This window comes from Neolamprologus brichardi, chromosome 10 (assembly GCF_056152115.1).
Source record: "Neolamprologus brichardi isolate AB-2024 chromosome 10, ASM5615211v1, whole genome shotgun sequence".
NCBI classification, from domain to species: domain Eukaryota; kingdom Metazoa; phylum Chordata; class Actinopteri; order Cichliformes; family Cichlidae; genus Neolamprologus; species Neolamprologus brichardi.
In genome coordinates this window covers 33,758,738-33,772,734 of record NC_142113.1, presented here as the reverse complement: position 1 = coordinate 33,772,734, position 13,997 = coordinate 33,758,738, and the positions used below count along the sequence as shown (strand labels likewise).

Here is a 13,997-nt window from a genome sequence, read left to right as displayed (position 1 = left end):
AATGCAGACATGTGATAGTCACATGAAAAGGTGTGACTACAGAGCGTATATACACAACCACAGCCCTCTAACCTATTAATTTCCTGCAGGAGGAGGATGAGCTGAAAAGAGCTTTGTGAGTCTTTCTGTTTTAAATGTTGGAATACTTTTTTGTGTTTTATTTCCACTGAAGATGTTAAAAACTGAATTTCTTTATTGAAATGTTACTTGCAAATCTGTCTCTGACCAATGTTACTGCTAACCAGCAGTATCAAGGGGTTTTGGAAAGAGTTTTATTTTCCACTCTGACTACACTGCCATGTTGTTTATTTCTCTTCATTAATGGAATCATGCTGTTTACTTTAAGGAGTAAAGCTTTGTTCTGTGAGACGTCGCGATACATTCTCCTGTATAACCTTCTGTTTGCAGACACAGTACAGATGGCACTGAGTCAGTTATTGTATATTATTGCTGCTTGTAGGATAACACTAACATATCCTGTATGTGGTTTTCTCACCATGCTTGCCAAACTTACAACTGTGGTCTCTCCTGTCACGCTGGTGGTGATGTCTCTGGAGAGATATGTTGCTGTGTGCTACCCACTGAGGCATGCTAGCATCATCACTATCACCAACACAGGTGTGGCCATCATTGTGATTTGGGCCATCGGATCACTAAATATATTGACTCGAGTTCTTCTGCTGTTAGAGTTTCCTTTTGAAGCCCTTGATAGTCTGCAGATGAAAGACTTTTGCTCTGAAATAGCAATGTCTGGTGGGTCTATGTCTGATGATTACAACAAAGCCTTCACATGTGTTCTGTTTATTTCAGCAAGTGTGGCAATCACATGCTCTTATATTGGTGTTATAGTAGCAGCCAGGTCGGCCTCCACAGATAAAGCTTCAGCCCGTAAGGCTTGTAACACACTGCTGCTACATCTGGTGCAGCTAGGTCTCAGTCTTTCTTCAACCATTTATAACCCACTACTCACAGCACTTGCAAGAGTTTTAACAAGGATAGTGTTTGTGCGCATCCAGGTTGTTTTTTATGTTTGTATTTTCATTTTCCCCAGATGTCTGAGTTCACTGATTTATGGTATCAGAGATCAAAGCATCAGAACTGTGCTCATATATTATCTTTGCTGTCGACTGAAATACTCAGTCATACAGCTGAGACCGAAGGCTGTGAAATAGAGAGTTAGTCAGAGTATACACCACGCTTACAAGCATACAAACCTCAAAGTACCGTACTGCAATTCTGGATAACTCCTTCTGTTACTGACTTGACTTTTGAATTTTTATTGAAAACCATACAGTTGTCAAATGACACAAGTGAGGAATTATTTGCTGCTGTTTACTAAAGGAACATAATTCTTTATAATTCTCTCAAATTATTACATGCTTTGGTAAAACAGGAAAGAGCGTCACATTTGTTTAACCCCGTAATCTGTGTACAGCCACTCTATCTCAAGCACTGCTCAGGCAAAGACATTGCAGCAATTTTTAATTAGATGTAATTGGCCTACATTTGTGCTACTTCTAAACCTGCAGTTTAGCCTTGGAATTACTGTAGGTGTCCTAGAGGGTTTTCTTTCCGTTCCAAGTTGTGCAAATAAATTCAGCACTTGGGAAAACTAAAGGTGCTTTGTGTTGGGAAAGTTGTTCTCTGCTATCAGTCTTGAATAATTTGGTGAATTTTCAATCAACAAAAAGTCTTAAATAGTTTGATCAAAGACTTTTTGTATATTGTATGGTGTTCACCCCATTACATAAATCGCCTTGAGGTGACTTTTGTGACTTTGTGATATATATATAGCTGTACTTTGCTTATTTACAGCTGCCAAAATGGCATACCGGCAACATGTGAGCATACCTTAAATAATCCAGCCTACAGGTCTGCAGTTGAAAGCTTTTATTCAGGCAGCAGTGTGAGGTGAAGGATTCTCTGCAAGATACATGTAGATGTCACCAAACAGGGGCTGGGGGAGAATATGGATCACGAGTCCCCGAAATGTGTAGTTTCTCCTTATATCGTAGCTTTTTTCCATGAACAGATGATCTGAGTGGTCTTGATTCGGGACAGGTGAGATTTTTATTCTACTGGACAGTTCATGTATGAGTCAGTCATGTGACTGAAAACTATGGTTTCAAAATTGAAAAACAAAACAAAAACAAACAAACAACGAGAGAAAGGTTGCTGCCATTGGATGAGGTGGAAAATTAAGTTATAATGTGCTAACTTTGCAGGGCTTAACATATGTTCACATTAAATAATGATGGTTTGTCAATGCATGAGATGACTGTTGCTGTAGTTTGGTGCTATATAAAAAAAACTTAATTACATTTACAACATTACAATAATGTTACCTATTAGATTTCAATAATGTATCCACCATCTGAGTTACAGCACAGTCCTTTTCCACAGTTTCCATATCTTCTCTCTCTGCTTATATAAGCTTATATTATGAAATATGTGATGAATAGGACAGAAAATAGAAACTATGAAACTCATTACATGAGTTTTAAAACAATCATTTGTCATTCTTATTTCTTTTTAAGTTCTCCCTGTTACCAAAGAACTTGCTCAAAGGGGGTCATACAGCTGTTGGTCTTTTTATGTTTTCACTGTATCATTGTCAGGCCTTTACCTTACAATTTGAATTGCCTTGAGCCAACTGTTGTTGTCATTTGGTACTGCCTAAATAAAACTGAGTGGGGGTGTCCTATCCCAGTCCTCGAGATCTACAATTCTGCAGCTTTAAGATGCAGCCCTACTCCAACACAGCTGAATCAAATTATCTCTTCAGCATGCCATCAAGTTTGACAAAGGCCTGATAACAAGCCATTCATTTGATTCAGGTGAGTCGGAACAAGGATACATCTAAAAGCTGCAGGAAGGTAGCTCTTGAGGACTGGGATTGGACAACCCTGTCCTATAGAAACTCATTCAAATCACAAAATACACACTCTACTCTTTTTCAAATGAGAACCATGGCCTCAGACCCACAGGTCCCAATTCCTGTTCCAGCTGCTTTACATTGGCTTAAAATTGCCCTAGATAAAACTGGAGGTCATTATTAAGAAAGTCAACAACCCCTGCAAAAAGCAGAGACAAAATCCTGAGGTCGCCAAGCTAAACACCATTTACGCCTGGGCCGGATTCTACACAAGGAAATAATTAACAGAATGACAATCACAACGGGACAGCACTGGCAGATACCCACCAGGAATGAATCTGACTTATTGCCAGCAATGCAAACTAAGGTTTCATTGTGGTTCTCTAGGGAGATAATAACCTAAAACAGCTTTAATACCCAATATTTCTAAAAGACACACCAAAGGATCCCCTGAGGGATGCAGTAAAATGCCTTCTCTGAATCTCAAAGGCTCAGAGAGAAACTCTCTGGTCTCAGCATCTAGACCCAAGACAAAAACCGCATTGTTCCTCCTGAATCTAAGTTTGACAAACAAACAATGGTGTGGTGGAGACTAGGGGTGGATGATTGATTTATCAATTGAGGAAGGTGCAACTTCACTCACATGGACGACCGAGAAAATGGACTATTCAATGCATACACCCCACCCCACCCCCCACACACACACACGCATGCACACCCTCACCCACAAACACACACACCCTCACCCACAAACACTCTCACACACACACACCCACAAACACACACACCCTCACCCACAAACACTCTCACACACGCACACCCTCACAAACACTCTCACACACAACCACACCCTCACAAACACCCTCACACACACGCACACCCTCACAAACACCCTCACACACACGCACACCCGCACCCGCACACCCACACCCGCACACGCACACCCTCACACACACACACCCTCACACACCCACAAACACTCACACACACCCACCAACACTCACACACACACCCTAACCCACATACACCCTCACACACACACGCTCACACACACACGCACACCCTCACACCCACACGCACACCCTCACACCCACACGCACACCCCCTCACACACACACACCCTCACACACATACTCGCTTAAGTCCCATTTGGGGTTGCATATCTCAACTCCCACCCTTTGGGGACACCACTTTCTGTATGGTTTAGAAGCAAGCTGGGAACTCAGTTTTACTCCTCCAAGACCACATAAATAAAAAAATCACTTAAGATGACTTCACTTCCCTTTTGGGTCTTCAGCAATACACACATACACAAGTTATTTTATGTCAGTTTTGGGGATATTACTTCCCTTAAAGGCAATTCCTTCAAAGTACAATGTAAGGTTAACTACCCAATCTAACAATAATCTAAACAATAATTAAGGTCTCCATTTATCTTGAAGAAATCAAAACTATGTCCAACGTCTCGGCCACAGAACAATTTAAATTTTTGACTGCATTTATTACTACTGTGTTGTTTTGGGAGTTTATATGCACATCATTAATGCAGACAAACTTGGATAAAAAAAAAATCATCTGTACTATTGAGTGTTTGTTACCAGCAAATTGTAAGGCAAGAACTTTGCTTCCAAATATGTTCACTGGGAAGAAGTCCCTGGTCCCCTGTCTTCATCTTGATCTGTTTTCTTTTTCTATTGTGTTTTTGTTGCCTCCATACCTGAAAGAAGAGACTCAATCTCAATGCTTGAGGAATCCGGATTTTGCAGATCAATTTTTTTTTTTACGTTTCAGGCATTTCTCATGATGCTGCTTCAGCTTGGTTAGTCTTGAGTAGATAAACATAAGTTAAATAGGCAAACATTAGACAGTTAACCTAGTTTTTATATTCCATTTAAACTAAAAAAGAAATTTCTAATTTCAACTATGAATTGTTAACACAGATAATTTGTACACAATTACTAAGGGTTCATTTGATTTGCAGAAACTATCCAAACTTTGACGCAAACCTATCATAAAAGATTTAATTTAATTATTTATAAACATACTGCTTTAACCTACATTAGAACCAATCAAATTATCCTTTACCTCAGGGCACCAATAAGTACAGTATTAAAGATCTGTGAGTGATAAGACAAGCTGTACGATTTTAGAATGGATATCTTAATTTTAGTTTTCACTGATGTTACGAGTACATTTAACATGAATAACAAATAGACAAGAGACAATTGAAAACTGCCAGAAAAGATGACTCTTATGACTTCCGGGGACATTTCTTAAAAAAAAATAAAATAAAAAAAATTGCACTGTGTTAACCTGAATGAGGATAATCAAAAGGATATACATAAATGAAATTGAATTGAATTGAATTGATATATATATACAGTGATCGTTAACTGATCGTCATTAACGATCAGTGACCATTAGCGGTTTTGTTACTGATCTCAAGGGTAGATTAATACTAAATACAGAAATATACCTCCATTTAAAAATTGCAAAAACATATCCAACTATAGTTATTTGTACACCTGACTCTTATGACTTTTGGGGACGTTTCTAACACACATACATTCCAATTTAACCTAAATGGGGACATTCAATGGGAAACTTCACTTAGGGAACTGGTAAATACAACGAACTCTGATTATTAAACATATGCATATGTTGAGGTATGTGTAATGATTTGGGGGATGGATTGCTTTATCTTAGACCTCATTTTGATTGGTATTTGTTTCATATTTTCAAATCTTAGACATAATGAAGGGTTTTACAACATAACTCTTACTTGAGTGTGGTGATCATTGATAAATTGTTCTCCAACTTCATGTATAAATTTATACAGAAAAAGAGACATGATACCATTTTTTTAAAAAAAATCCCAAATATAGTCATTAGTATGCCATATGCTTATGACTTTTGGGGACGTTTTTAACACAAATACACTCCGCTTTAACCTAAATGGGGACATTCAATGGGAAACTTTCGTTAGGGAACTGGTAAATACAATGAACTCTGATTATTAAACATCTGCATATGTTAAGGTATGTGTAACTACTTTTCGGATGGATTTCTTTATCTTAGTCCTCATTCTGATTGGTATTTGTTCTGTATTTTTAAATCTTAGACATAATGAAGGTTGTTTTTTTTAACATAACCCTTGCTTGAGTGTGGGGATCATTGATAAATTGTTTACAGACTTCATGGATAGATTTATACTGAAAAAGGGGGATGGATTTCTTTCTTTTAGTCCTCCTTCTGATTGATATTTGTTTCATATTTCCAAATCTTAGACATAATGAAGGATTTTACAACAGTAACCCTTACTTGAGTGGGGTGATCACTGATAAATTGTTTGTTGACTTTATAGATAGATTTATACAGAAAAAAGGGACATGATAGCATCTTTTAAAAAAATCCCAAAACATATCCAACTATAGTCATTAGTATGCCATATGCTTATGACTTTTGGGGACGTTTCTAACACAAATACACTCCACTTTAACCTAAATGGGGACATTCAAAATCCTGCAGCTTATTTATGTTTCTTTGTTTCAGAATAATTAATTAATTAATTAATTAATTAATTAAACAAATAACATAATATTCCTTTTTGTGAAGCTTATTTATTTTTTTCCGTTTCATTAGCCTCTCTTAATTAAGAAGATAATCCTCATTGTTAGCTTGCACATGAAAAACTTAAGGATGCTAATAAACATCCTTTTTTATTTTAGAATCATAAAGGCATAAAAAAAATCAAATCCCCTAAAATATTGAAAGTTTGGTTCATTTAAACATGCCTTGATTTTTAATCCAAGACATCTCTGAATGTGTAATTTATACGTGGCTAGCTTTTTCGGGCTAATTAGCTCAAGTCTTTTTTTCCAAATTATCAAGGGCACATCTAGCAAACCAGTATTAGCATTTATTACTAAATAACTTTCTTACATTCAAACAGAAAATGCTGAAACTTTTCAGCAGAAACCTTAAGATATAGGTATAAGAAACTAAAAACGTTTTAATCACTTTTCATACCTTTAAAGCTGCTCTACGTGCTGCTGCTTGCACACACCTCCATGGCTGCGATCAAGGCCTATGGTGACATAGAGGTCTTACCTCACCTCCCCTACCTTTAGGCTGTCCCTGCTGTGTCCCTCTTCACTCTCACACACACGAACTCTAGACCTGCATTCATCTCTTTCCTCTGATCCCCCCCACCCAACAGACAAACAAAACTCTAAACATCGCCCTTTGACTGACTGCCCCACCCCCACTTGCACACGAACTCTTTCCCGAAAGCACTCTGATTTTATGACACTAGTGTTTATTGTATTATGTTGTACATAGGACTTTTGTTTTGTTTTTATCTTTAAGTTGTTCACTGTACACTGTAGACCGTGGGAGCATTACAATTTAAAATTCCTGTGTATCATCTGTACATATGGGTTTTCGCAATAAAGCTGACTTTGAATTTGACTTGAGTCAAACTCTGCACATATCTCTAAGGCCCAGTCAACCATGCTACAGAAGCTAATCTTTCCCGCTTGTATCAAGGATATAATTTTTTTTTCTGTCATGATCCATATTCAATGACCATAGTCTTACACAGTTTTTGATCAGCTCTTAAAGAGACTTTGGTGAGAATTAAGTTTTATGCCATATGCTTGTGACTTTTTATGCTTTTTAAGCAGTATTTTACATACTGCCTAAAAGTTATTAACATTGAAATTTAAATTTAGCTCAGCTGTTTCACCAAATTTTGGATCCCTGCACCATTCAACAGAAATTCAAGAAACATCTTAAAGATGTTGCAATACAAGTATAAAGAATTTAGAGTAATTTATGTCAAGCTGCAGTTCAGAAAGCAAATATGAACCTAAAGTGCTCCATTATTTCATGCATCTGCTTCACATCATGCCAAATAATTCTTTAAAAAATATTAAAACTATTTATATCACAATTACGTGAAATATGACTCTTTTGTATTTTCTAGTGTCTTCTTTACCCTTTGAAAATATAATCTACTTTCTAACAAATAGTCTACTGATTTCGATTATTTAGTTAAGAGAACAAATGTTTGTTTATATAAAACCATTCATACAATGGAATGTTGAATAAGATTTTCAACAAAGATCAGTATATTAAAAGAAATCTTACACTATAATAATATAAGGGTTAGGGAGAGGTAATACACACACAAAAAAATCCAAGAAATGTCACTTTTGGGGACAGTGGAAATTTTTGCAATTTCACACACTTCCACTAGGGGCAACATAGAGTTATACAAAGATTGCCAAAAATGGTGAGATTTTTGGATTAAATTATGTTTTAGAGCATGCTGAACGTTGTTAGAGGTAAATCTAATTGGGGACAGTGGTTTTGGTCCCCAAAGGGAGAGGTGTCCCCAATTGACTGGTGTGTGAGCTGATAGAAGTCCCCAATTTTGACACAAGCAAACTCACACACACACACACACACACACACACACACACACACACACACACACACACACACACACACACACACACACACACACACACACACACACAAACACTCTCTCACACACACACACACACACCGGTAGGAAAGCTGCAACCAGCATCTGCATTCCTACTCTTAACTCCTACTCTTAATTATGAATTATATTCTTATTTGTTGCATATCATTTCATACAGTAAATGTTAGTTATTGTAATAATGATGTTCATGGCAATGTCAGAAAAAATGCTTTAAACAATATGGAATCAACTATAGGCTATTAATGTATTACTCCTATACTATAATGTTCAAGTTATCATGTCCCTGGGGCGAGGAGGGGAGTTGTAAGTAAACTGGAAAAAAATAATGCAGACATGTGATAGTCACATGAAAAGGTGTGACTACAGAGCGTATATACACAATGTGTGGGTAAGAAAATCTTGCTGTCCAGTGCCGTTTGGCTGAAAGCAACCACAGCCCTCTAACCTATTAATTTCCTGCAGGAGGAGGATGAGCTGAAAAGAGCTTTGTGAGTCTTTCTGTTTTAAATGTTGGAATATTTTTTTGTGTTTATTTCCCCTGAAGATGTTAAAAACTGAATTTCTTTATTGAAATGGTACTTGCAAATCTGTCTCTGACCAATGTTACTGCTAACCAGCAGTATCGAGGGGTTTTGGAAAGAGTTTTATTTTCCACTCTGACTACACTGCCATGTTGTTTATTTCTCTTCATTAATGGAATCCTGCTTTTTACTTTAAGGAGTAAAGCTTTGTTCTGTGAGACGTCGCGATACATTCTCCTGTATAACCTTCTGTTTGCAGACACAGTACAGATGGCACTGAGTCAGTTATTGTATATTATTGCTGCTTGTAGGATAACACTAACATATCCTGTATGTGGTTTTGTCAACATGCTTGCCAAACTTACAACTGTGGTCTCTCCTGTCACGCTGGTGGTGATGTCTCTGGAGAGATATGTCGCTGTGTGCTACCCACTGAGGCATGCTAGCATCATCACTATCACCAACACAGGTGTGGCCATCATTGTGATTTGGGCCATCGGTTCACTAAATATATTGACTCGAGTTCTTCTGCTGTTAGAGTTTCCTTTTGAAGCCCTTGATAGTCTGCAGATGAAAGACTTTTGCTCTGAAATAGCAATGTCTGGTGGGTCTATGTCTGATGATTACAACAAAGCCTTCACATGTGTTCTGTTTATTTCAGCAAGTGTGGCTATCACATGCTCTTATATTGGTGTTATAGTAGCAGCCAGGTCGGCCTCCACAGATAAAGCTTCAGCCCGTAAGGCTTGTAACACACTGCTGCTACATCTGGTGCAGCTGGGTCTCAGTCTTTCTTCAACCATTTATAACCCACTACTCACAGCACTTGCAAGAGTTTTAACAAGGATAGTGTTTGTGCGCATCCAGGTTGTTTTTTATGTTTGTATTTTCATTTTCCCCAGATGTCTGAGTTCACTGATTTATGGTATCAGAGATCAAAGCATCAGAACTGTGCTCATATATTATCTTTGCTGTCGACTGAAATACTCAGTCATACAGCCGAGACCGAAGGCTGTGAAATAGAGAGTTAGTCAGAGTATACACCACGCTTACAAGCATACAAACCTCAAAGTACCGTACTGCAATTCTGGATAACTCCTTCTGTTACTGACTTGACTTTTGAATTTTTATTGAAAACCATACAGTTGTCAAATGACACAAGTGAGGAATTATTTGCTGCTGTTTACTAAAGGAACATAATTCTTTATAATTCTCTCAAATTATTACATGCTTTGGTAAAACAGGAAAGAGCGTCACATTTGTTTAACCCCGTAATCTGTGTACAGCCACTCTATCTCAAGCACTGCTCAGGCAAAGACATTGCAGCAATTTTTAATTAGATGTAATTGGCCTACATTTGTGCTACTTCTAAACCTGCAGTTTAGCCTTGGAATTACTGTAGGTGTCCTAGAGGGTTTTCTTTCCGTTCCAAGTTGTGCAAATAAATTCAGCACTTGGGAAAACTAAAGGTGCTTTGTGTTGGGAAAGTTGTTCTCTGCTATCAGTCTTGAATAATTTGGTGAATTTTCAATCAACAAAAAGTCTTAAATAGTTTGATCAAAGACTTTTTGTATATTGTATGGTGCTCACCCCATTACATAAATCGCCTTGAGGTGACTTTTGTGACTTTGTGATATATATATAGCTGTACTTTGCTTATTTACAGCTGCCAAAATGGCATACCGGCAACATGTGAGCATACCTTAAATAATCCAGCCTACAGGTCTGCAGTTGAAAGCTTTTATTCAGGCAGCAGTGTGAGGTGAAGGATTCTCTGCAAGATACATGTAGATGTCACCAAACAGGGGCTGGGGGAGAATATGGATCACAAGTCCCCGAAATGTGTAGTTTCTCCTTATATCGTAGCTTTTTTTCCATGAACAGATGATCTGAGTGGTCTTGATTCGGTACAGGTGAGATTTTTATTCTACTGGACAGTTCATGTGTGAGTCAGTCATGTGACTGAAAACTATGGTTTCAAAATTGAAAAACAAAACAAAAACAAACAAACAACGAGAGAAAGGTTGCTGCCATTGGATGAGGTGGAAAATTAAGTTATAATGTGCTAACTTTGCAGGGCTTAACATATGTTCACATTAAATAATGATGGTTTGTCAATGCATGAGATGACTGTTGCTGTAGTTTGGTGCTATATAAAAAAACTTAATTACATTTACAACATTACAATAATGTTACCTATTAGATTTCAATAATGTATCCACCATCTGAGTTACAGTGCATTCCTTTTCTACAGTTTTCCACAGTTTCCATATCTTCTCTCTCTGTTTATATAAGCTTATATTATGAAATATGTGATGAATAGGACAGAAAATAGAAAATATGATACTCATTACTCATTACATGAGTTTAAGTAGTTTAAACCCGCTTCTGACTTCCCTCACTGTTTACTGTAAAATCCAACCAAGTATAACTAGCTTTTCCTAGTAAAAGGTCCTGGAATAGTCTTATTGTCAATCTTTGGAAACAGTCTCGACAGAGTTCAGCAGTTTCCTCTTTAAACAGCACTCCTGTTTTTTTCAGCACACCACTAAATCCCCAGGTTGCTATTTCTATAACCCGTACCTGTCAGTTCTCTTAGTTGTCGCTCTGTCCCCCTTTAATGGCTAGACCATATCAGGCATGACCACTGGGTTCGGGCAATTGACATAACATAAAAATCCTACAGACTATTACTAAAGCTAATCTTCCCATTACTTTATTACTTTGTGCTCACACCATAACCTCTGTCTAACGAGCTTTCGGCCTTCTTTACAATTTAAACAACTAATCTTCTGGGACGGGCGATTCTCTGGGATCTATGCTTCTTTTAGATCACTGTGTCCCCCTTTGTTAGCCAGATCCGTTCGGTCTGGTGCTTCCTGGATTCTCGCCAACCCCTTCGTGGTTTTGCTGTGGTTCTGGAATCTGCTCCTTCTGTAAAGGACAGAAAAGGCAAACACCTCTCTGTGAAGCCTCAATAAGCTAATGTGTTCATTCCTTGTTCTTTTAGCTATTCAAAGTTGGCTCAGAATATCATGTTTGGGACTCTCTGATCTACAGGATTAGTCTAATTATTATAAATGTGTGTAAGTGTGTTTGCATTTACCGCTCTGCAATCTAAGTCCTTCATTATTGTCATGTGTGTATGAAAATAATTACAACCGCTTATTTTAGTAAAAGAAATCAAAAAGAAATCAAACATTTTCAATCTTAACATCTTCCCTTCTTTCACAAAAGCATATGTTTCATTCAGCCTGCTGTCCCACAGTTTCCCCTTCAGTGTGGTACTCAGCTTCTCATGAACACATGCATTTTATCTTCTAAACGGGATTCAGTTTATTTTAATCAGTTAAGCTTAAATATGAAAATAGTTTTATCATACCTAAATTATCAAACACACACAAAAGGTCATACCCTGATCATGGAACCCATTGTTTCAAATTAAACCTAAAATTCCCCATTTTGACACATTTTATTTGTCAAACAGAAGGAAAAGGCTTCACCAAATCTACGAAATTAAAAGAAAAAGGTTAGTCATATTATTTCTCAGAAAACCTCAGAAATTCTCCTCTAGAGTAAACTTGCTCTGGGCCTGCAAACCTGTGTTAAGAAATGAAGTCAGTTTAATTATCATGTAAAATCTCTTCTCGAGCTTTCTTCCACACCGCCCATGCCTGAATACAAAACCTGTTGATTAATATGAACTTCACATTTGCAACCCCTTTTTTCTTTTTCTTGTGTTTTTCCACTTTAGCATTTCCCAACAATGACCCAATCACAGCCAGTCTTTGTCTCAGTATCCAGTCAGTCAAAACTTTAGTCCACATCGTCAGTCCAGTCACACACACTCATTCACCTGCATTCAAACTAGATATTGCTGATAGTGGAGTCCCGTGCGCGAGCTATTCCAGCCTCCATCACCAGCAAGATCACGTCATCATTTTTAAAAGGAAAAACAATTCTTTATGATCCTGGACTGGATTGACTCGCTGCAATCCTTTTAGACAGGGACTCACACTCTGATCGGGTCCCCACAGGCAGCCTTCTCCTGAGCCCATTGTAATCTGGAAAAGCTCACCTTATATTTGCTCTCACAAAAATGTTTTACAGCGCTGTTTACTCAATCTTGCAGGACTGCTTAGAACAAAAATGAGAGAGAGAGCTGATTATTAAATCGTCAAAACATAAAACAACCATAAGGGTGACACCTGACAGGTTTCCTCTAAGTGCACTGTTACAAAAATATTGGGCCCAGTTCTGGACATGTCCATGTATAGAAAAACTCTCTCTGTTAAAATAAGAAGACAACCCAAACCTAACTGGCAGAATCAACCTATCACTAAACAAAAAACCTAAATCTGCCAGATTAATCACAGAAAAGTTTTGGTTCCTAGTATAACAATATGTTATGGGGATTAGAACTTCGGGTGCCATGAAAGATGTTACTCCTGCCTTACAGTTTTTCTCCATTGGTTTGGCTCATTTCTCGAAACAGAAATTACATTCTCAAAACTCTAAGATCATTTGGCAAAACACTCTTATATGGAAGAAATATAGTATCATCAGAATTCAAGTATTTTTAGACATTGAATTTATAACACTGAATTTTTATCCTCCAAAATTCACCTGCAAAAAATTCACCTGCAAAAATTCACCTGCAAAAAATTCACCTGCAAAAGTGATGAACTTTTGACCCAAGCCAGAGCAATCAGCACTAGATCGAGTCGAGCGGCTCTCAGCCAATTAAATTACGCTGTTTGATCACATGACACCGTTAGCCAGCAGTGTGTCTCCTAAAAGAGAGCTGTTTAAAGGTGAGTGATTACGTTTTTCTCCTAAATAGAGATCATTACAGAACGCCGAGTCCTACTTAAAATCCCATTTATTTTTATTTTATTTTATCATCTACTCGAACTAAGGAAAACATTTGACGAACTCAAAGACAATTTCCACGCCTCCCCTGCCTGTCTGCAGAGGCAGTTTTGAATTTAGGAGCAGCAAGATGGAAGCGGCAAACCCTGGCGGTTCTCCGGTAAGTATATTGTTTTTTTATCTTCAAGTTTGTCTTTTGCAACGTTAATTTTATTTA

The 13,997-nt window shown here is 37.6% G+C and overlaps 2 protein-coding genes across 2 annotated transcripts; both read left to right on the top strand.

Annotated features, from left to right (window-relative positions):
* The first annotated feature begins 200 nt into the window (after nt 1-200).
* On the top strand, nt 201-1,172 carry LOC148101030 (odorant receptor 131-2-like). Its single transcript, XM_087847616.1, has one exon. It carries the CDS (start codon nt 201-203, stop codon nt 1,170-1,172), a length of 972 nt encoding a protein of 323 aa, XP_087703742.1.
* A 7,787-nt stretch (nt 1,173-8,959) lies between these two features.
* LOC148101029 (odorant receptor 131-2-like) lies at nt 8,960-9,931 on the top strand. The gene has a single exon (XM_087847615.1). The coding sequence runs from the start codon at nt 8,960-8,962 to the stop codon at nt 9,929-9,931; it is 972 nt and encodes a 323-aa protein (XP_087703741.1).
* Nucleotides 9,932-13,997: the final 4,066 nt, after the last annotated feature.